We start from the raw sequence: 24,370 nt of genomic DNA on the forward strand, positions 1-24,370 counted from the left end.
TTGGAGGTTTTTGGTATATGATTTTTTCCTGTATATGTGAGTTGAATGTGGAGAGGCACCATGTAAAGGAAGTGCACTATTTTTATTATATATGAAAAAAAATTAGTTCAGTGTATTTAAAACATACTGGAAAATGAATTTTATGACTGTTTGTGAGCTGCATTCTAAAGGATGCTTCACATAAGAACATAAAAATGGCCCTACTGGGTCAGGCCAAGGGTCCATCTAGCCCAGTATCCTGTCTTCCGACAGTGGCCAGTGCCAGGTGCCCCAAAGGGAATGAACAGAACAAGTAATCATCAAGTGATCCATCCCCTGTCGCTCTGACAGAGGCTAGGGACACCATTCCTGCCCATCCTGGCTAATAGCTATTGATTGACCTATCCTCCATGAATTTATCTAGTTCTTTTTTTAACCCTGTTATAGTCTTGGCCTTCACAACATCCTCTGGCAAGGAGTTCCACAGGTTGACTGTGCATTGTGTGAAGAAATACTTCCTTTTATTTGTTTTAAACCTGCTGCCTATTAATTTTGTTTGGTGACCCCTAGTTCTTGTGTTAAGAGTAGTAGTAAACACCACTTCCTTATCTACTTTCTCTACACCAGTCATGATTTTATATATCTCAATCGTATCTCCCCTTAGCCATCTCTTTTCCAAGCTGAAAAGTCCCAGTCTTATTAATCTGTCCTCCTACGGAAGCCGTTCCATACCCCTAATAATTTTTGTTGCCCTTTTCTGAACCTTTTCCAATTCCAATATATCTTTTTTTGATATGGGGTGACTACATCTGCACACAGTATTCAAGTTGTGGGCATATCATGGATTTATATAGAGGCAACAGGATATTTTCTGTCCTATTATGTATCCCTTTCTTAATTATTCCCAGCATTCTGTTTGCTTTTTTGACTGCCGCTGCACATTGAGTGGATGTTTTCAGATAACTATACACAATGACTCCAAGATCTCTTTCCTGAGTGATAACAGCTAATTTAGACCCCATCATTTTATATGTATAGTTGGGATTATGTTTTTCAATGCGCATTACTTTGCATTTATCAACATTATATTTCATTTGCCATTTTGTTGCCCAGTCACCCAGTTTTGAGAGATCGTTTTGTAGCTCTTCACTTTCTGCTGGGTTTTAACTATCTTTAGTATTTTTGTATCATCTTCATATTTTGCCATCTCACTGTTTACCCCTTTTTCCAGATCATTTATGAACATGTTGAATAGGACTGGTCCCAGAACAGACCCCTGTGGGACACCACAATTTACTTCTCTCCATTCTGAAAACTGACCATTTATACCTACCCTTTGTTTCCTATCTTTTAACCAGTTACCAATCTATGAGGGCACCTTCCCTCTTATCCCGTGGCAGCTTACTTTGCATAAGAGCCTTTGGTGAGGGACCTTGTCAAAGGCTTTATGAAAATCTAAGTACACTATATCCACTGGATTTCCTTGGTCCACATGCTCGTTGACACCCTCAAAGAATTCTAGTAGATTGGTGAGGCATGATTTTCCTTTACTAAAATCATATTGACTCTTCCTCAACAAATTATGTTCATCTATATGTCGAACAATATTGTTCTTTATTATAGTTTCAACCAGTTTGCCTGGTACTGAAGTCAGGCTTACAAGCCTGTAATTGCCAGGATCACCTCTGGAGCCCTTTTAGAAAATTGGCGTCACATTAGCTATCCTCCACTCATCTGGTACAGAAGCTGATTTAAACAATAGGTTACATACCACAGTTAGTAGTTCTGCAATTTCACATTTGAGTTCCCTCACAACTTTTGAGTGAATACCATCTGGTCCTGGTGACTTATTGCTGTTTAATTTATCGATTTGTTCCAAAACCTCCTCTAATGATACCTCAATCTGGGACAGTTCCTCAGATCCGTCACCTAAAAAGTATGGCTCAGGTTTGGGAATCTCCCTCACATCCTCAGCAGTGAAGACCGACGCAAAGAATTCATTTAGTTTCTCCACAATGGCCTTATTGTCCTTGAGTGCTCCTTTAGCACCTCGATCGTCCAGTGGCCTCACTGGTTGTTTCGCAGGCTTCCTGCTTCTGATGTACTGAAATTTTTTTTGCTATTACTTTTTGAGTCTTTGGCTTTTTCCTAAAGCTTTATTATCAATAAAGTTAATACATTGTAAGAGAGGATTTCAAAAGGTGATTGTGAGTACTAATTTTCAGAACATTTCTCTAGGCACATCAGAGAAATCAATTGGTCTTTTAAAGACAAACAAAAATATGGATACCGTGGCTGCTCTCAGATACTTCAGCCTCTAACAGTATAGCTTGTGAAAATACTGTTATGCTTGACTAAGGCAGTAACTCTCCTGTCAACCAAGTGAAAAGCTAAATCACTTTGGTAGCCTGTTGATTCTAATAAAGATTTTTATCATATCTAGTATAGATGTAATAAAAAAAATCAAAGAACCAGTAGAAGTAAAACCAGGAAATATGTCTATTTCAAATATGAATCTCTCTCACACCTTTCAGGATTTTATAATTGCCAAGCAACTAATTTGCCTGTTTTGTTCCTCTTTCTGACTGTAGAGTACATTTTATAAGTTATATTCCTTCTTAACTCTTGGACATCTTTAATAGGTGCCTGTTCAAGTTCTAGTTTTACAATATTTTTTATAACATGTAATTGTAAGATGGTCAAACCTTAGGAATGCCCTCAGTTGGGTATTAGAAAAGAATGAGAGAGAAAGCTGAGAATTAAATTATTTGTAAAGCTCATCGAACCTAAAAGGACACACACAGGTTCTTTCACAGTGAGAGCTTGGGGGAAAAAAAAGAAAAAAGAAAAAAAGACCAGGTTAAAGGATTTTAATGTATCTTTGCCCTATTCTTTTGTACTCAATTATCTCTCTCTCTCTCTCTCTTTTTTTTTTAAAAAGATACACTAACAATGTAAACGGTTTCTTCCCCTGTGTAATGTAGATTGTAAAAACAAAAGTTAAAAGGTCTAATTTACTTTTCAGTGTTTATGCTCCTTCCTTTCTTTTTTATAGTCTAGCCATCTTGGACAGTGAGACTAATTCATCTAATTTTTGCTTACAATCAAAATTTAATTAACTTTTTAGTTTTCATATATTGGGAGGTTGCTGCATGGTTTGAATTATAAATCCTGCAGGTAATATTATTCTTTTTTCAATGAAATTCATTGAAACATTTTCACTGGTAGACTTCCTAAACAATTTTTTTTGAAGGGACATTTCCCAACATGTAAAATGAGTTTTGAGGGTAGCTACACATATCTATAGTAAGGGGTTCCCATGTCCACACATGACTGATACAAAGACGGAGGACTCATAAGAAAGAAGACTGTCTCTCTACAGCCTCAAGTATTCACTAGCTACTACTTTTCCCTTTTTAAAGTAAAACAAGCCCCCCTCCCTTTTTTTGTAGCAAATCCGTAACTTTCAACAATATATTTGAAGCAGTGCTATTCAGAATTTCACCTAAATCCCGTGAGAGCCAATGTTCAATATGTATTAGTGATATAAACAAAAAATGATGTCTCTTCAAATACCATTGGCAAACAGCAATAGATGTTCACCCCCTACTAATGAAAATGTCAGCACATCCATGCTATAAGGATGAGAAAAATTTCTGAAGTATTGCTTGATGAAAAAAACGTTGGGGGGGGGGGTAATGCCACTGGTTATTAAGGGCAGCGTAACTTATTACTCCAAGAATTTTTTTGGTGGATTCATGAAAGGACACTGCTTCAGTGCGCAGAATTTCTAGGGAGGCAATAAACTAACAATAATGAACTTGTAGGAGTATACCATAGGTAATAACTTCACTGTAGAGAAATAATTCATAGAACTCCATATTGTATTTATTTGTCATATTTTAATTGCAATAATCTGATTTTGTATGAGTGAATGTTTTGAGTTCTTGCTCCTTAATGTATAAGCTGTAAAATAACAGAATCCAGAACACATTGTAGAGAAATTAGCTACTTTTTTTTTTTTTTAATACAGATGTAGTATAGACTGTTTAATTACAGCAGGACAGTGCTTCCAGTTAAATAAAATTTAAAACCTTTATTTCCCCAAATATAAAATTACTAAATTAGTGTCTTGAAAGAACAATAATATGGTAAAAGCTTTAAATCACACCACCATTTAACAGAAAATGATCACCTATTATGTATTCCATTGCTTTGGCAAAAGGGATGATTTTTTTCAAAACAGTGTATAAACCTAACATAGCAAAGATTGTATACATCTTCATATTGCACTTATCTATATACAGGAATAAACAAACTGTATATAGCATATACTTGGAATGAGCACAAATATGTCACAATTAAATTTAAAGCAGAAAGCTTGAGAGCTGCTATGACTATTTAAAAATTGTTTAGAAATGTAATATATTTATGTACAGAATCTATGGACTGTATTAACAAACAATATGTACAAATCAGTTTACCACTTATATTTTAGTGTAACTTGGTGCTTGGTGTTCATTAATACAGACCTTTGGTTGTACTTAATTTTTCCATTTGCTTTAAACTCATATACTTTCAATATGACAACAAGGTATAAAAAGGAGCACAACAATTTGTCAATGGTACAAAACTACTAGTGTCAGTTCCATTAAATTAAAAAAAAAAAATTAGTGTCTCTATCTAGTCCCAAAATAGTTCTTGAACTTAAAATCAATCTGTATGTGCCATACATAAAAAGAACATCTGAATACTATGTATCTGCAAACGTACGTTCTACAACACCTTTTTGTAATGTGCCATTCATTTTAATACTTTCTAAGGAAAAAGAGAAATTAACTATCATAAAAGTTCCCAACACAGACCTCTGCAAAGACATTATGAAAACTTTTAATATTGCCAGCAAAATGTAAAAATATATGTTCACCTTTCTATTTATTTTAGAAGTCTACCACCATTATTGTTTATTCCCGCCTGTCCCGAAATATAGTGTGCTCAGTGTTTTAGTGTGCTAATTTACATGGCTTGCAGGTGTCCAATATTTAGCTTTAAAATCATCCTGAGTTTGCAAATAATAAAGCAAATCCATGCATATACTAAGAAAAATTACTTTCCTTTACAAAACACTTATGCAACTGAAGAAGAACTGGGAATCCCATGAACTGCTGTGCTTGTTGGAGTTCCACTTATGGCGTTGAAAATGTGTAGTGAATTAGACATAACACTGGTCTTTTCTTCAACAGGAACAATCTTAAGTGAAAAATAAACAGAGCTATAATTTCACCCAAAAACTGATCATAGATACACAAAATCACTTATAAAATAATTCAATAAGCTCAATAAAACAATGGGGTATTATCAAAATGTACAATTTATCTAGTCTATTTTTCATATTGTCTTCAATGGCATACAATTTTCTCTTTTGTGGTGGTTAACATTATTCCCAGGGACCAATTCTAGTACTGCACTGGGTGCTAAACCTTGCTACAACATCAGATGATACACCTTCCTAATTAAATGATTACACTTTTCTTGCTGGCTGAGTCTCAAACAGCTCCCCTTTCACAAGTTAAAAATAGAAATAACTCCTGATGGAAGGAGGAAGCAATCAATAAATCTCACCTAGTTAGGAAAAATGTAGACAAACAGGAGAGTGGGCATTATAAAAACGGAAGTCCATTTATAGATCATTCACTTCTCAGCCAAAACCAAAAAAGTTTACTCTTGACTGTTGTCAGAGAAAGAATTATGGGCAATTTAAACGATAAATATAAAAAATGCTAATACAAAGGTTTTGTTAATCATTCAAAACCCTTGCTGTGCTTTGCCACTAGGAGTACCCTTCCACCATTCTCTCTCTGAAACTAGATTCCCTTCTTCCCAAATGGCTGTTTATTTCCATACCAGGAGTGTGGAACAGCATATTCCTCAGGATGGTGCCTATGGACTGACAAAAAAAGGGATCTTACACAGTGAGAAATGGCCACTCTGACTCCACAATATACTTCGGATGTGGGAAAAAGATTAAAGGGACCCAAAGTCTGTTCCTAACTTTGGTCAGTTTTGTGCCATGAAACAAAGTGTTCATTCTGTGTTACAGTGGTAAAAGGAATTACACAAAACTAGACAGAGACCCTGAAATCAGAAACAAAAAATATTACCATTCCATCTGATCATGTTTGCGAACAGCAAAGGAGAGAAAGAGATAAGTCTGTTAAGATTCATTTGTATATAAAAAAACCATTGATATAACATTTAAAGTTTCTTGCAATCGTTTAATCACTACACTAATTAGTTAGGGCAGTTAATATTAATTAGCTTTTTCATTGCCTGTAGAACAAAAATTAAACTGCCGAAATATTCCATGAATTTCTGAACTATAGAAATCAGGTACAGTCATATAAAATCTACATTTTTAACCAATTCAAAATTAATTCCAGATAAAAGGTTTCCCGTGAATTATAATTTTTAATGAAAATTTAAAATCTTACACTGTAATTTTATTTCTCAGTTCGGACCTTCAAATGTTGAAATTTAATTTAAAACTTGTAAGTGACTCATTTCATTTTTGACTACCATTTAACTGAATTAGCACATTTTCTAATGAATCGTATCTATATAATAAGAACATACTGGCATATTATGACAGTAGTGTGCATTCCTGCAGTCTTACAGTAGATCATGTATCAGGTTTTACAATCAAAAAAAGAAAAAGTATGTAAGGGAATCAATTGTGTCCTCATACCCCAGGCCTGTTCCTCAAACATCTACTCCTAATGTCCTGCACTCATTTCAAATACATTTTTTCATATTTCTGCTTAACGTCTCGATAATCCCTCCTCTCTCTCAGGTTGCTAAAATGCTACTATCTTTCTAGACTTTTAACTGCAGTTTTATTTTAGATTCTTCAATCTCCTCCATCCTCTTGACCACATCAAATTCTCATTATATCCTATTATTTCTTCCTATGTAATATTAACATACAGCCTTTCCCTCCCTATTGCCATTGTTAAAGAATTTGTGCTCGTCTTTGCCATTTTCCCTCTTATTACTGCAATGCTCTTCTCTGTGGCCTCCCACTGCTCACATATACCTCCTTTATCTTATTCAAAATATGCTGCTGCTCAGTCAACACCAGTCATTACAGCCATATTATCCCTATTTTTGAACTCCTCCACTGGATTCCTGCCTTTTACCACATCAGGTTCAAATATTATTAGTCAAACTGTCCCATTTTTTCATCCACCAAGCACAATCTCATTTCTTCTAAACCCACTTCTTACAAGGATCTTTCCTATATAGTCTTCGTCATCTGCACTGTTATCCCAAGTCTTTTCTGCCTTCAACTATATGCTCTTTGCAGCCGGGAAAAATTTTCACTCTAGATCTGGTGAAAGGTCATGTACGTTTATGCCAATTTGTAAATACTATTTTTATATCTGATTAAGAGAGCGTGCACATATGCAATTTTTTGTAGAATAAATGTGTTTTCTATGCCCACATTATGCTCTGTGACACTGGAAGTCATGTGTATAGTAAATTTTCTTCTTTGAAAGAGAACTATGGAGAAGATGTGTGTGAGAACAGTCTTATATAGCACTTGCTATACTCCAAGCTTCACGATAACATTTATGACATTAACTAAAGACAATTAAGAAATAAAAATTTACAAGGTGATACACTGATGTAACTTACAGTTCTATGCATTTAAAATCCCACTTCTCTACAAGAAAAAGAACTCAATGAATGTTATTAAATGGCATTCACTCTACAGAGCAGAAAACCCTTTGTAGGGAGAGATGACATTGTGAACAAGACTGTAAGGTGCCAATCATAAAATGAAATGAGTACAAAATGATTTATGGACAGATAAATTCTATAATTAATATACCTAAGAAAATCATAGTTCACACTTACACAAAATATTTACTGCATATAACATTGTCAGAATGAATGTTAGTTCAGAAGAAAATTTTATATTTAAGTATTATACATAATTATACTCTGTATGCTTAGGTTTCTTGAAGAAAAAATCTTACCATTTAAGCATTTTTTATTGTAAAGAAATTTTGGCTGAAGTCAACAAAAAATTCCTCTCTCAGCATTAAAAACTCAAGTCTTAAGCCACCTCCTCTCTATTAAATTATTACTCTGTGACAATTAACATGGGATCATTTCAGTAAACCTTATGTAGGGTAATGAGCACTTACAGTAACTTTTGTACTTAGCTCCATGTAGCCTATTCACTGACAGTCAATTTTAAAAGATAATTTGAGCTTTTGTTATATCCTGAGTTTTTGTTGTATAATCCTGTATGATTATTAATGATTATTTTAAAAAAAGTTATTTCATTTGCATTTGCAGTAAATGTGTGAGAGCATTTACAAATATGATAAATTATTGACAAAATTAGAGAAAACCATGTTATGACCACAGGACACTAGGAGAGTTCCGATGCAAGAGTAGAACACTGAAAACAAAATTATTGAATATTTTTCCTGTAGGTAACTAATGGTGCATATTATAATAGCATGGTCAACTATATCCTGGATGGTATTAAATATAATATTTAGGATTCAGTACATACTTGTTCATGCATTATTTCAGAAAGTTCTTTTGCCATTTCTCTGTAGTTAGCCTTCATTTCTTCTTGATATTCTAACTGATCTTCCTTTATAAGTCGTTCATTTATACCCAATGCTAGACCACAAGCCTCAACAAATTGTCTGAAGTTGTATAAAAAATAGAAAAGAAAAAGAAAGACATTACGTTTATGCAAAATCCAGAGGAGAAACGTCAAATGCTACTTGTTAATTTTAGAATACCTTGTTAGCGTGGCAAGGACATTGGTAACGTTAAAGTAAATGACTAAAACAAAACCTGCTTAAAACCTGTCTTTAAAAAGTTATTCCGTGTACATTCAGACAGTTTACCTGAAAACTTCCTTCAGTAATTTCACTTTATTGTCTGGATACTTTTTGGTATTTGTGTCATCTAAGAAAGCTCTTGCATATGCTAATGGACCAGCATTAACCTAAAACAAGAAAAAAGAATGTGAAATAAAGCTGATTTGCTATATTACCATATTGTTCCAACTAAAGCATTTATATATATTTATACAGACACACATATATAGTGAAACAAGTTGGTTGGCTAGGTTGGTTTGTTCTTCTTAAGTGAATTGTTTGTTGCAAGTACTGAACAGATAAAATAGGAAACAAAACTCCCCTGTTTATTAAACAGGTACAACACATCAATATATTTCCCCATGCTGCCACCTCAATGTGATGCATCCTGACTTAGAAGGACCATTTGAAGGGTGGCAGCAAAATACAATCTCTGGTAAGACTGCCAACAAATAGGAAATTTGTCTTCCTTACTATGGTAGGCAGATGGCGAGCTCACACTGATCTGCTTATTTATCTCCATTATTAAAAAACAACCTAAACTATCTAAAATTGTGCACACAGCTTCCCTGTGCAAAAACAGTTACCCCATTCACTCTCTCCACTTTACCCACCTGCTGAGGCTCATCTTAAAGCCTAAAATTGTAAACTCTTTGGGGAAGGCCTGTACAGTTCAAGATGTGGCTAGCACTTCCAGACAGTAATATAATATAAATAAATATACAGTAACAAAAAATATCTTTTCTTAGAGACAGCATGCTTGACAGTCCTTTACCAATGAATGGATCCTTCACATGCTAGAATTGAGTCAATGAGAACTGAGAGACACCAGGGACTCTCAAAGACTGGTCACATAGCTTCACTAAAAATATGAAAAATGCTAGAGCAATAGTTAAGCTGTCAGGCTCAGGTAGTCCAGATTGGGAAGTCAAGAAATAAGACCTGGGATAGGAGATCACCACCACTGGGGAGAGAGATTGGTGACCTCTGCTTTAGCTCCACTAGGCCTGAGTACCACAATCTTCTTGGCTAAGTTGAGGAGTGGTGATGATATTTGTTTTTTCTACTAGTTCAGATAGTAGGAAGAATAGTTCAGGAAAGCAGGTGATAAGAGGGTTATGGGCTTGTACATAAACCCATTCGGCCATCTATGAGCCATAGTCTATTCCCAAAGATCGCTGATCTGCTTCTTCAGGGCACAAATACCTAGTTACAAACAGACTGGATGTAAATAACATTTCTGGGGATGGCCTACCTTCCGGGATATCAGTTGAACACTTCCTGATTCAGAAACCATTTTGAATTTATCTGCCAACAGTTTGGTTCAGATGAATAGTGCCTGCCCAGGTCATTGTACTGTCTGGTTGAACCAGCACACGCTACTATCGCAGGTGGATTAGCAGAAGCTAGCCTCATCATTTCTCATTAGATGAAGCTAGCCTCATCATTTCTATCCCTACAAATTTGATGCTTTGGAGACTCTTTGACCTTGGCCATGTTCCCTGCTTATTGCAGTCCTTCAGGGGTGCTTCCTATCCTAAAATCTGTCATCCGTGGTCAGGATTTTGTGTCCGAATCCTACTGTCTTGTGGGCTTCTATTTCCACTACCAGATGAGGACACTTCATGTTGGGAATGGTTTTCAACCTTTATTATTTATTAGTAAATATTTACAACACCACATAAAGGCCCCATTGGATGGGTGCTGTACAAATATGGATAAGAGATAATCCCCACTCTGGAGACCTTACATTCTAAAAGAATACCCCATCCTTCATGAGACAGGCTCTGTTGCTTTTAGGAGATGCAGTATCTTTTTGCATTGCGTGGCATTTCTCACCCTCTCTCAAGGCTGGATGAAGTATAAAAGGAAGGGGAGGAGAATGGAACTTCAGAGAGTATGAGTTATTGGGGTCTCCCAGACCCCTGCCTAAGGCTGACCAAAATTGTGTGTCTAAGAAGTGAAGTATCCACAATCGTAGACTTATTTCTGGGCAGAGGCACGCTCATTTGCAGTCTCACTAATGACCTGGACTGGAAGGAGGGTCTGGATCGACTTTTTGATCCAGTTTTCCTCATGATGCGCTGTTACCAGGAATCACTCTCTTTAATCTTTGTTGTGAGCAGGAATGAAAGCAAGTTCTGCCCTCACAGGGGAAGCAAACTCTTTGGCTTGTCTGTATTATTGTTTATTACCATTTCAAGCTTTTCCCTCAAATGAGAGTCTGCCAGAAAATTCTGAGGCACAGAGAATTTGCTTAGGGTAATTATCCTCTATCCAGAGTTGGAGCCAAAGTTGGTGTTCAGCTACAGAGTTTGTGGCTATGGCCCTCGCTGTCAGCCTCACAGAGTCCATGGATATGTCCATTCTGAAACAACAGCCAAGGATTATTTTCTTTAGCAATGAAACTCATTGTGGTTTTGGGGGTGAGGCCTTTGACACCATGTCCCTTGCGAAAAGTAGTTGCCAGAGTAGGTCTGATGATTAATAACAAAGTTTTAAAGTCACTTCTCAGGGTGGCTCAGGTGTGAGGCTTTAGGAAAGAATTAAACTTTTGCAAGAATTCTCACATTCTTAGCCACAGATGCATTAATCTTAGGGAGAACGTGTTCTTGCCTAAAGAATTCTTCAAAGAAGGGTGTAGGGAGATGGAAAATTCTGTCTTGTTTGTTGACGGAAGATACCTGCTTTTGGACTTTGCTTGCTCATAGTCTCTTTTTGGATGAATACTGATGGTGTCCACCACCTTCTTCTCCAAGGCCCCAAACACACCTGGGAGAAAAGACTCTCTTCTGCTCGTATGGCTTGAGGTTATCATGATCTAAAGCTGAGAGTTCCTCTTCTTTAGAGGATAAGCTAAAGTTCAAAAAGATCAGGATTCTTAGCTTTTTCTTCTTTTCTGGCCTTTTATACATTTTTAGGTTTCTATTTTTTTAAATTTTTTTTTCTGAGGGAGGGCTTTTGTCGCTGTCTAGGGATCAAAATCATTTTCTAGACGGTGCACCCTTTTGAGTCTTAAATGGTTGCCAGGCTGCTCTTGGGGAAGTTTTTGAGAAGGGGCCCCTGTGTACTATCTCTCAGTTCTTGTAGGGGAAGGACCCAGTGGTTTCTTGCTACGTGGACAACTCATTTCACACAAGCCAAACAGCTGTCACATGACAATTTTGTTCCCTGTTATTAATTACTTTGATTAGAGTTGTGCCTCATATTCAATACTTCCAACAACTCCAAGTTCTTCAGCTATTCATTCTATTTATCTCTATGCTTATTTGATTTTGTAAAGCATACTGAGTGCATCATGAAATGAGCTGTACTGCATAAAAGTATTGTCCCTGTACAAGGTAATTGTTGATGGACTCATCTTTGCTGAAGCTTAAATTTTTTAAACTGTGAGGACATAGCTACTTTTTCTATGGTAGTGTTTGAAAGCTACTTCATCATCGTCATTGCTCGCCACGTAGAAAAAGAGATGGTCACGCTGAACAGATCACCAGTCTTAGTTTTTTAAGTAAAAATTTGTAATTTAGTTCATTTTGAAGCCCCTGATAATTTTTCCCTTTAGTTTTTTGCATATAGAATCTCTGATACCATCCTCAGGTAGTTTCCTATGTCAACAACAGAGGGGAAGGCTAGCAGTGACTGCACTGCGATCCACAGAGACTACCGCTACTTCCAATGGCATCTTGTGTATGTGTGTGTTGCACACTGGTTGGAGGCATCTTTTTTAACACTGTTTTACAACTTATCACAATTTTGAAATGGTCACATAATTATAAATAAAACAAAGAAATAAAAGGTTTAATAGCTAACGGAAAAGCCATTTTAGAGATGGGCTGTCACCCTCAATAGCGATGATGGTACAAATGAGTGGCTTTGATACAGAATGCGTGTGTGTGTATAACTCATGCACACAAAAGCTACATTAAAAGCACCTCATTTAGGTTGTAAAGACAAGCACTCAAAAGTCAGAAAGTGCTAGATTTATGGTTGTCGGGGCAACCTTAATTCTGCCCCTCTGTGCATCCACTGTGTCCACTAAATGAGGCTGAGGTCCTATGTCATAGAACAGCATGCCTGGGAAGTGCTAACCAACCTATATACTGCTTGCTACCAGCTCCCCCGATATAATCTCTCACACACACGCAATTTTTTCTCTTATAAATGTTCTCTCAACCCATGTTCTATTTTCTTAAACTTTATGTTCATTATCTGCTCCAATTTTCACTCTTTTCCCCTCCCTGTTCTGACACTTTTTGGGGTTTTTTTTTCCAAAAAGCATCTGACTGGAGTTCAAACCTAACAACGATTAAGTTTGAACAGAACATTTGAACTCAACATGAGAGTAGGTTTGAAATCAAGCAAAATAAATTAATTCATCCCTGTTATTTGAGAAGCTAGTGTTTTATTCCTGTTCCAGCCTCTCACCCTGGAACCAAAAGGAGCTAAGACCTGGTCTACACTAGAGGGGGGCATCGATCTAAGTTACGCAACTTCAGCTATGTGAATAACGTAGCTGAAGTCGATGTACTTAGATCTACTTATCGCAGTGTCTTCACTGTGGTAGGTCGAGTGCTGACGCTCCCCCGTCGACTCCGCCTGCGCCTCTCGCTCTGGTGGAGAACCAGAGTCGACGGGAGAGCGCTTGGCGGTCAATTTATCGTGTCTTCACTAGACGCGATAAATCAGCCCCTGCTGGATCTATCGCTCCAGAGGTAAGTGTATACGTGCCCTGAGACAGTCATACAAGTCAGTCACATAGCTCTGAGTCCTTTGTTTAATTGTCAAAAGCTGTTACGGTTTGTTATGAAAAATAATCTAGGACAATGAATGATATATATCATTTCTTACATGAAACATTCAATAATTCACATAAAAATAGACACTTTGTAAAGATAAAAATGCTGAAAGTTCATTTATCATATTTCGTTGGGGAAAGCAATATATGAGATCTGGTGCACAGGTAGGTATCTTACCTGAACACTGACACTTCCCTGTAGCTTTAGCTGCAGTTTGATCATATCTACTTCAGTTGAAGAACAAAGTTGCCTGAGCTCTGCAACCTTCTTACTCATTTCATCAATGGCTACTTCAATTGGGTTTAGATCTGTATGGTGCTGATACATTATAGGAATGCGCTTTTTCACATAGGGAAAACAATGTATAGCTAGGATAAAAACAGATTAAGTAATCTATTTCTGATTATATTAAGCTAATTTTAAACAGTTTATATGTTGGTAGAGTTTTACAAAATTCTTCAAAAAAGTTTATTAAGCTAGTAATGCTTTTTATTGCTACAACCATACAGCAAACAATCTCTTGTTACATGATACACAAAAATGCTGTCAAATTCATAAAGTAAACAAACTGAAAAACACCACAAACATTTATTTTCCAATATCTTTCAGTTATACTAGCCTTCAGTATTGCTTGGCAATAGTATAAAAAAAGTTCAGAGTTTCCTTTTAAAGCATTTTAGTTAATAGATAAATATATTCCAAATAAGACTATTAAAACATTTTGGGTTGGATTTTCAGAAGTGCCTAGATCGGGGTGGGCAAACTCTGGACTGGGGGCGGCATCCGGCTCTCCAGACGTTTTAATCCAGCCCTCGACCTCCAGCTGGGGAGCGGGGTCGGGGGCTTGCCCCGGTCTGCGCGGCTCCCAGAAGCAGTGGCATGTCCCCCCTCCGGCTCCTACGCATAGGGGCAGCCAAGGGGCTCCGCACACTGCCCCTGCAGCTCCCATTGGCCACGCCTGGCTGCACCTCGGCATAGGAGCTGGAGGGGGAACTTGCTGCTGCTTCTGGGAGTGCTTGAGGTAAGTGCCACCCAGAGCCTGCACCCCTGACCCCCTCTTGCACTTCAACACCCTCCTGCCCTCTGAACCCCTTGGTCCCAGCCCTGAGCACCCTCCTGCACCCCAAACCCCTCATCCACAGCTGCACCCAAAGCCAGAACCCTCACCCCCTTCTGCACCTCAACCCCCAATTTTGTGAGCATTCATGGCCCGCCATACAATTTCCAAACCCAGATGTGGCCCTCGGGCCAAAAAGTTTGCTCACCCCTGCCTAGATTAATGTGATTCTGTTACTACTGAAATCAAGTGTTAGCCAACTCTGAATTTCCTTGCTTTTGTGGATTATCAAATTCTTAACATTTCTCAAATCAGCCTTTTCCAAACTGTCCCCCACCCTCTTTTAAGGAAAATGAAGGCAATCACTCCCTCCCTTCCCGCCCTTCACCTCCACCATATGGTGCTGAATATTTACACATTCCAGCGGATGCGCCTCATACTTCAGGACCAAACTTTATTAAATGACCAAAGTCTACAACATAGTAACCTATGAATGACAAGTAAATACGTAGTAGTACTTTTTAAAAGTACTGTTTGTTCTAATCCTAATAGAAACTGTATGTATGAGTCAGTATGTAAAATAATCAGGCTGTGACCTTGACATATAAGTGAACTAATTTATTGCAGTTCAGAAGCAATAAAGAAATCATGTGCTTAAATTGAACTTCTTTTACAAAGGAAGTTCATTACTTTAATTGCTTTAGAGAATTATAAAAATGTAATAATTTGGTAACTATACAATAAGATGCCACTTTCCACCAAAGAATGTGTTACAAAAGAGGATTATAAATTAAACTCATTAAACTTCTTAGCCAAACTTAATTATAATTTTCCTTTAAATGACAGACCTTCCTAGCGGAAAATTAATACTACTATACCATAACCAATTTCAGGTACTGCTCTGGAGAATGAAATCCCTCAGGATAGTGGTGTACCAATATGTGTATTATTTTTTAAAACTGTGTATTCAATAGATGTACACACTGTAGCTATGATACAAGGTTATAATATTTGCTAACTAATAACTGTCAAGGACTCGAGTCATAGAAGCGTTGTGTAACATTTCCTTGTAATTTTCCTCATAATTCAAAGGGGGCAGGGAGAATGTGAACCAAGTTGTGTTTACCACTGTGTTAGTTAATGTGGTAATAACACAATACATTTTCCAGTATAGACAAGTCTCAAAGTAGTCCTCAAGTTAAAACAGGGAAGACCAGACACGTGATTTCTGGCTTTACTAAGATAAAAACTGAGTAGGAAAAAAGGCACAAATTCAATTAAAAAAAATGCTTTGGAGGGGTCACCTTCAAAGAGTCAGGGTAAGTTTTCCAGGTCAAAGGTCTTTGAGTCAGCCTTCCTGGCACTCTTAGCTTCGACACCAACGCTTCTGGCCTACCAAATGTCAGAGATGACGAGGAGCCCCTTGATGTTGACCCTGTGGACTCAGCACTGGCCTTAGCCATGAGAGTGATGCTGAGGAGCCCTTTGATTGTGGCCTTTCCATGCTTCACAAGGTCTGACAAATGGCATTAACCACCTCTTCTAACAGCTGGAGTTTGAGGCAAGCTTCCTACTCCCTTTGAATTCATGGTGATAGCAATGGCCTGTATATTTAATCTGCACAGTGACCCTCATCGAGGCAACATAATAGTCATCAGTAGCAGTATAGCATCTTTTGATTTGCAAAGCTTAAAGATGGTGTTTTTATTGGGATCTGCCATGGTACCAACTAGAGATGGAGACTCGGAAAAAAAGAAGAATTAAGACCCAAATCCTGTGAGCTAACGATGGTGTATAATCAACATAGAAACGGAGAATGAAGGATTATGTAAATGGGATCAAACACCAGTAGGGTCACAATGCTGCAGAACTAAAACAATCTAACTAAAAAGCTAAAAGCAAAAAAACCATAATAGGATAGAGTAAGGGTACTGACAGATGAAAGCATCCAGGACACTGGTAGATTCTTACTTGCTGCTCCTATGGGCGTTAACTAGAACAAAACAACAGTTGGGAAAGACTTCCCCTTTATACCTTCCAGCTTAAAATGAGGCAGCAAGAGGGTTCAGGCAGACCCACTGGAATGCTAACAGTGGAGGTTGTGCAAGCACACAGGCAACCTTAGAAGGAGAATCAGTTCTCAAGCTACGCGAGTGTAGTTACTAGAACTGGCTGGGAAAAGAATGTAAAAAAAATTGAAATTTCGGGATTTTTTTTTTTTTTTTAATCCTGAATCAGGATGAAAATCCAAAAACTTCAATTTTCTCATGGAACTGCAAGCCTACAATAATTTGTTAATCCAAAATGAAATATGCTCCCTGGTGTCCAATGGAGCTTCAAGTCCTGGAAGCGTGGGCAGCTGAAGATCTGGGAACCCAGGCTGCCAAGGAGGCAGGTAGGAGACCAGGCAAGTTTCTGATGGAACCTACCTGGTTTCTGTCAAAAGTTTCAAAGAAATTGATATGTTCCTGTAGAATGTCTTGATTTCAGAGAACTGGAATTTTCCAAGGGAAAAATGTTCCATTGGAAAGATCTCCAGACTGCTCAAGCAGCAAGTCTGACCCTAAGCAATATTTTTGGATGGGAAATGAAAAATACTTAAAAAACAACACAGGATTTTTAGGCAAGTGGACTGAAAATACCCAAACTGTATAACAACAAGGACATTTGGGTTAATGCTCCTACTTTAGATCAAAGCCTAGCAAGAAGTTTAATTACTATAAATGGTCAGGTTTACATTTTATCCAAAAGATAATACTTAACACTTCACACTTCTATAGTACCTTCCATATAAAGAACACAAAGTATTTTGTAGGCACTAGTGAATTAAGGCACTTACATCTACACCCATAAGAGAGAGAGAAGTTTATTATGTTCATTTTAAAGATAACAATGGGAAAGTTAAGACAAACTAATGAATGACTCACCCAAGATCATACTGAAAGTTCATGACAGAACAAACCAACTGAACTCAATCCTAAACCACAGCCAGATCATCAGCTCTTCCAGTAACAGATATCTGTGACAATATCTTGAGGCACTAATTAAGTACCAATCCAAGAAGGAAGATTGACATCTGCTGAATCACAATCATGGATTCTTACAGCACTTTTCCACTGAGGTGTCTTATCCAAGATCACAGCCCTAACTGATATGGGGATAACTCTTAGCCCTAGTTTCCATATTCTTATTATTTATTGCATTATAACTAAGGGTGCACAAAAAAAAAAAAAGGATCAAGGAATCCCTTTATCCAAAACAAAAATATTAATTTGAAAGTAAAGGCTATGTGTGATCCTATTCTTATGTCTCTTCCTTCACATTCTCTAATCAGCAGTTATTGGAGTGCAAAGGGATCACATGACAAAACGTACTGCCATAGGATCAGTACTCTCTTACAGAAACGTTAAGAGGACTTCCTTGTTACATTTAAAAATCACGACGTGTATGTACAGTTTTAAAAAGAGAAGTTTGGCCTCCACCTAATCTTTGGGTTTATTTTGCTTTCGTAGCTACCATCAACAGTCTTGCATAAAATCCTTGAAATGAATTGGGATTCTCCTGACAAAACACAAGAGGTTATTCACTCACAGAATTCCAAACACCAAGAGCTAAATATGAAGACATAATACAAAAAAGTAGTCCTCTTTAAAAAGAGAAATCCATCATACAATACCTGTCAAAATAGTTCGTCGTTTACACTGTTCTTCCACTCCTCCTTGTCTTTTACCAGATTGAGTAAAAGGCATTTCAAACATAAAACGACGAATATTGTGCGTTCTTTCAAACTCTGTTTTTCTCTCTTGCAATTCCTTTTCTTCAAAATATGGGACTACATGTGTAACTTGTATGTATGCATATTTTGAGTCCAAATCCTTGGGATTCACCTTTAAAAAAATAGAAAAATATTTACATTGCAACTATTTAAAGTTGATTTTTTAATTTGAAATTGCATAGGTTTTGGAAAGTAAATTTGGCTCTGGTTCTGCAAGTAAATCCAGATGTGAAACCCCTCAGCTCCACTGATTTCAAAACTGAAGTACTCTCCTTTATTAACTTAAAAGTTACAGGCAGCTATAGTATAACATTAGTATATTTGTCTAGTGACACAATTTTCCATATTTTTAGAGTACAGGACTGCAGATAAAAGACACATACCCAAAGCAGTGTCAACATAGCAAATTATATTAAATTCCATTAAGATGCTACATTAACAGAAGATTAAGTTTCAACAATTTGTTAGTCTCTAAGGTGCCACAACTACTCCTCGTTCTTTTTGCACAATTCAGCACTCAGAAGTGAGGAAACAAATACTGGTGCCCTGTCTCTCTACAGCTGGTACAAGGATAACCTGGAAGTCAAAAATTATTATTGTTATATTGTTACTAGTTAAAAATATTCTTTATAGCATACCATCTCAGAGAAAAATATTATCAAAAGCAAAAAAACAAGTCAAAAGATCACACAGAAAAATTAAACATAAAACAAAACATGCCAGAAATGTCACCAGAACATGACAAATCAACTCAGTAAACCACTAAAAGTATTAACGCTACAAACATTCAAACAAAGTCATTGGGTGAAATCCTGAAATTGAAAACAATGGGAGTTTTGTTTGTTTGTTTTTTAACACTTTAATGGGGTCAGGATTTCACTTTGTGATTAAGGCACTAGGTTGGGAATTGGGAGACATGGGTTTAAATTATTGCCTCTGCCTGTATGACTCTGAATATATAATTTTATCTATTTGTGCCTCAACTTGCCATCTATAAAGTGGCGATAATTATACTTCCATACCTCACAGGGGAATTGTTATGATAAACTCATTCATGTCTGTGAGGCACTCCAATACTATGATGATAGGGACCATAAACCCCAGATACTTCTGACTGTCAATTTTTGTATAGTATTGTTGCTCTTTTTCCTGAAAAGAGGAGGCATGAGCAGGGAGATAATATTAAAGGAAATATGTACCTAACTCCTATACAGTACTTTCCTCTTTTGTCAAGTGCTATATTTCGATTTTAGATATGGAAAACGAGGCACAGAAAAGTGAAGAGACCTGTCCAAGGTCACCTAATAGGCCAATGGCAGAATTGGGACTAGAACTCAAGTTTCCTAAGGTCCCAGTCCAGTGCCCTACCCCTCTCAGACACACGGTTGGATTCTTTCTTGAAGAAAAGTCTGCAGTGTTTTCAGACCCCTTCCCTGGAACTTACGGGTAACTGTTTGCTTACTGAGTATGAGACAAAGACAGGAAGACAGACACTTCCCTGAAAATTCTGACTAGACTGAATGATGGAGGCAAAACCTGAGAATAGTCCATAGCTATGAATAGGATAGAGTACAGCCTATTTTCCTCAAACACACCAATTTTAACTAGTTGTAAGAGAAATCCTCATTAGGTTTAAAACATTTATATCTAAGCACATTGGAACGGTTGCGAAGAACTGAGGGTACAGCATAGGTCTGTGAAGTTTGGTCCTAGCCTGAGTTTTTATTCCCAGTAAGGTTCCAGTGTGAGTGGGGGCAGCTTCTCCCTCACCGCTGCCTTGTTAGGCTGACAAGTGTCGAATGAATCTTGTGACCTTCTTACCAGACAGACAGAGAAGCAGGAGAGGCAAGAAGTGGTGATTTAGGAGGGAACTGCTGCTGGCTCTGGAGTTTGGTGGTGGGTGAAAATTAGCTGCTGGTCAAGAGTTCTGGACTAGATGTTGAGGGGAATGAGTTGGGACCTAGAATGGCCTCTTATGCACGAGGTGCCCTTTTCAATTGGAAGGTTGCTGTAGCTCTGTTCTGCCTGATCTTCTGTGCTGTGTGCACCATCTTGGGAATCCTCAAACACGAGAGAGAATATCTCCTTCTGAGTGACAAAGCAGGCAAAGGGCTAATTTGAGAGGTCAATCATATGAGAGAGATTTGTGGGCAAATTATCTATTTTTATCCCTCAAAATACTCAGCTAGGCTTACCAAAGGGAGTTCTAGCTCTAATGTACACTAGACTTTGGACACAGAGATTTCTATCTAGGTACTACTATTGCCCCATCTGTGCCTGAGAACCCATCTGTGCCACATAGTGTCTGAGAACCTGTGAAATCGTTTCACAAAAGGGTGGTCTGTATCTCTCACTGCAACGGTATCAATATGGACTCTACCCCAAGCTGCAGAAGTGGGAAAAACCCTCTGTGAGGATAACTGAGCATACATAGGAAGGAGAAGGATCTATGGTACACTGTGTGGGCAGCAAGTAGTCAAATGACCTAAAGATAAGAAGCTAGATTTAAAAGTTACTCAATTTTGTCTTAACAGAAAAGCCTTATATTGCTGTGTGACACAAAAGCCAGGAAATTCAAAATTAAGGCATACTTTATGAGAGCCATCATGCCCCTTACCCTCTCCAGCCAACACTTTATTCAGATAGGCAGCATGTGTACACACATAACGAGGACAGGATAGTGATGATTCAAACTCAGACTCTTGATTTTGTAGAGATTCATGAAATGAAATTATGAGATTTTGGGATAAACTTGTTTTAGTTTTAAATAACATATCCTGCTTTACAAATAAACATAGTCTTACTCTGCCAGAATCCTGGATCATTCTGACGTTTTCTGATCCGAATTTGTCAGAGTAGAGCTTGTGTAGTCTCTGGGAAATCTCTGAAAGTGGTGTGAGTTTAGGCTCTTTATAAATATACTCCTTTCCATCTTCATCCTCAAAGAATCCCTGTAAGAAACAAACAATAATTAGAATCCTTAAAGAACAACAGCCAATTGTTACAACATACAGAGTGGTTTATGCTTTTCAAGGCAAACTTAAATGTTCAATGCACGGTTCAAGCAAAAGTAAAAATATCTATCAAAATAAATCCAAGTTAAAAAGGTCCCCTATGAGAAAAAAAGTGAATTATCTACTACAGAATGAGTGCACAGATAATGGAAGCACACAAAATTACAAACTTATGAAAGGATTGTTGTAATTATTTGATGTGCTAACATTAGAAGTTTTGGGATCAAAACTGGTTTTTCATATTCTTCCAAAATGAATTGTTTTCATCCCTGTTTCACTTGCCAAAAGATCCATTTCCTTGCCAAAAGGGATTATTTGACTCTCCATTGAATGCTTCAGTAAGAATTTACAAAAAAAGATTGAAAAACAGTTTTACAGGGGTTTTACATACTGGATTGTACAGTACAATGAAATAAAACCACACCTACTCTCTCATTTAAAAATCTTTACATTATATTGAACATAAATATTTGTGTGTTTGCACTAGTTAAACCATCTGTTTTTAAATCTTGGTTGAATCAAATATAGAAGTGCATGGAAGGTGAAACAGGTGACTGCTTTAAAGCAAAGAGCCAAGTTTGAGTTAATGTTTTAAATCAAAATATAAATATTTCTGTCATAAGATGGAACGGACAAAAAGTGAAAGAAACAAAACATACCATGTATAAACACAGGCTACACTGAAAAAAATACCCACATCAAACTAAGCTGAAATGCAGTAATTTTTACTGCATTGCTTGCTTTGTAAGCAGCTACTGTAATTACCTCCACATCTCTTTCACTGTCTGTAAACTGGTATTGCTATAAAGTTATAAAAGACAACAACAGAATAAATTGAAGGTTATATTGCTCAAGGTAGTTTACAATCTCCCCCATTCCCTAAACAGCCTGTCAGCTATCCAAATGAAATCAGTTAACTAAAAATTGGGTTACACACACACACACAAATGTACACAATATTTGGCTACTGTGGCATATTTTACTTATACAAAGACAGTGTAGATATATTACAGGATGTGAATCTGTCAAATGCACACAGTCAGCCAGAACTTTTGATTTTGTTTTTTGAAGCATGCAGTGCTGATGTATTGGAAATAGGTGATTTGTTTCTGTAAATGGCACTGAATGTTATTTTTGGAATTACAACAGCTAGAATGCATACAGATCTGAAAAGCAAACTTGCAAACCACACTGCGGCACCGAAGATGGTGCTCAAAAAATTGCTAAGAATTATTATTATGGAGAACTTACCGCTGCCTTAAGATAGTAACAAAAAGAAAGAAAAAGAAAAAGCAGAAAGTTTACTGAGGAAGATAAGGAGGAATTACATGGGATATGACAAATGTATTAAACCAGACAATCATTACTACCAGAACAAATCTATCATGCTTTTTATTTTGCAGTATCAATATAGAAATCAAAGGAAGACTGTGAATCAGGGTATGTTGCAAAATCTTTAATAGTTTTTTGACTGTATTTTATCGTTTGAAAAGTGATATTAAATAATGCTTACCTGTCCAAAGAATGCAACTCTGAAATAAGTGCCAAGGAGTCTCTTCCCTGTATGCATAACTTCTGTTACTTTGCTGTATGCCCGATGAAGTGTGTCATATAGATGAGCTAGTCTCTAAAAAACACCACAGAATTTTGGAATGGCAGCACTTAGAAGCAACACTTTCTATTTATTTTAAACATAAAAAAGCACTGTGTTAAGGAGAAAAAGCTCTTTTAGTCACTAACATCAACATTCTAAGAGAAAATGTATTAACAATAACAAACACCACTACCACCACTTAGAACCTATAGCAGAGGAGTTAAAACACTAAGGGCTTGGCTACACTTACATTTTATAGCGATCTAACTTGCTGGCTCAGGGATGTGAAAAATCACCCCCCTGAACGCAGCAAGTCAGAGAGCTTTAAAGCGCTAGTGTAAACAGGCCCCGAGCGCTAGGAGCCGCGCTCCCAGCACTCGGAGCTAATCCCCTCGTGGAGGTGGAATACCAGGAGCGCTGGGAGACCTCTCTCCCAGCACTCGCGCACAACCACACTCGCACTTCAAAGCGCTGCTGTGGGAGTGCTCGCGCGACAGCGCTTTAAAGTTTCCAGTGTAGCCATGCCCTAAGGGCTAGACTGTTATGTTTTTTCTAGTCCTCACTAAAAGACAATGCAAGGAAGGAATACTTCTCTGTTAGCCTCTTGTGAAGAGGAGTGAGTGAGTGAGTGTGTGAGTGTGAGTGAGAATCAACTACTACCATTGTAGTAGCAGATTACTAACCTCCATATGCTGGCTCAGTTGTTTTGGCTGGCACATTGTGGGATGACATAGCCAATGCTTAATATAAAAATGGCCATACTGGATCAGACCAATGATCCATTTAGCCCAGTATCCTGTCCTCCAACAGTGGACAGTGCCAGATGCTTCAAAGGGAATGAACAGAACAGGGAAATTATCACCCTGTCATTATCACCCCCGTCATTCAGTCCCAGCTTCTGGCTTAGGGACACCCAGGGTATGTCTACACTGCATTAAAAACCCATGACTAGCAAATGCTAGTGGACTCGGGCTAAGGGCTGTTTAATTTCAGTGTAGATGTCTGGGCTCTGGGATCCTCCCCTTGCGCAGGGACCCACAGTCAGGGCTTCAGCCCAAGCCTGAATGTCTTCACTACAATAACCCCTTTGCCCACACCCCTTAGCCTGAGTCAGGTAGCATGGATCAGTCACAGGTTTTTAACTGCAGTGTAGATATACCCCCAGAGCCTGGGGCTGTGTCCATGACCATCTTGGCTAATAGTCATTGACTGACCTATCGTCCATGAAGTTACCTAATTCTTTTTTGAA

The 24,370-nt window shown here is 37.6% G+C and overlaps 1 protein-coding gene across 14 annotated transcripts in view; it reads right to left on the reverse strand.

Moving 5' to 3' along the window:
- Window positions 1-3,867: 3,867 nt before the first annotated feature.
- DOCK9 (dedicator of cytokinesis 9) overlaps window positions 3,868-24,370 on the reverse strand; it is a 328,156-nt gene continuing 307,653 nt past the window's right edge. For 11 of the 14 annotated variants that reach the window (XM_074962965.1, XM_074962958.1, XM_074962931.1 and 8 more), the window contains 7 exons: window positions 23,041-23,154; window positions 21,318-21,464; window positions 18,415-18,625; window positions 13,859-14,049; window positions 8,913-9,013; window positions 8,567-8,705; window positions 3,868-5,229 (listed from right to left, as the gene is read on the reverse strand). In XM_074962965.1, coding sequence (XP_074819066.1) covers window positions 5,107-5,229; window positions 8,567-8,705; window positions 8,913-9,013; window positions 13,859-14,049; window positions 18,415-18,625; window positions 21,318-21,464; window positions 23,041-23,154 — 1,026 coding nt within the window. In that variant the 3' untranslated portion in view covers window positions 3,868-5,106. Of the gene's footprint in view, window positions 5,230-8,566; window positions 8,706-8,912; window positions 9,014-13,858; window positions 14,050-18,414; window positions 18,626-21,317; window positions 21,465-22,292; window positions 22,329-22,778; window positions 22,785-23,040; window positions 23,155-24,370 lie in introns of all 14 variants that reach the window. The other 3 variants (XM_074962978.1, XM_074962972.1, XM_074962984.1) reach the window with 2 other exon arrangements.

Source organism: Natator depressus, chromosome 1 (genome assembly GCF_965152275.1).
Source record: "Natator depressus isolate rNatDep1 chromosome 1, rNatDep2.hap1, whole genome shotgun sequence".
Taxonomy (NCBI): Eukaryota; Metazoa; Chordata; order Testudines; family Cheloniidae; genus Natator; species Natator depressus.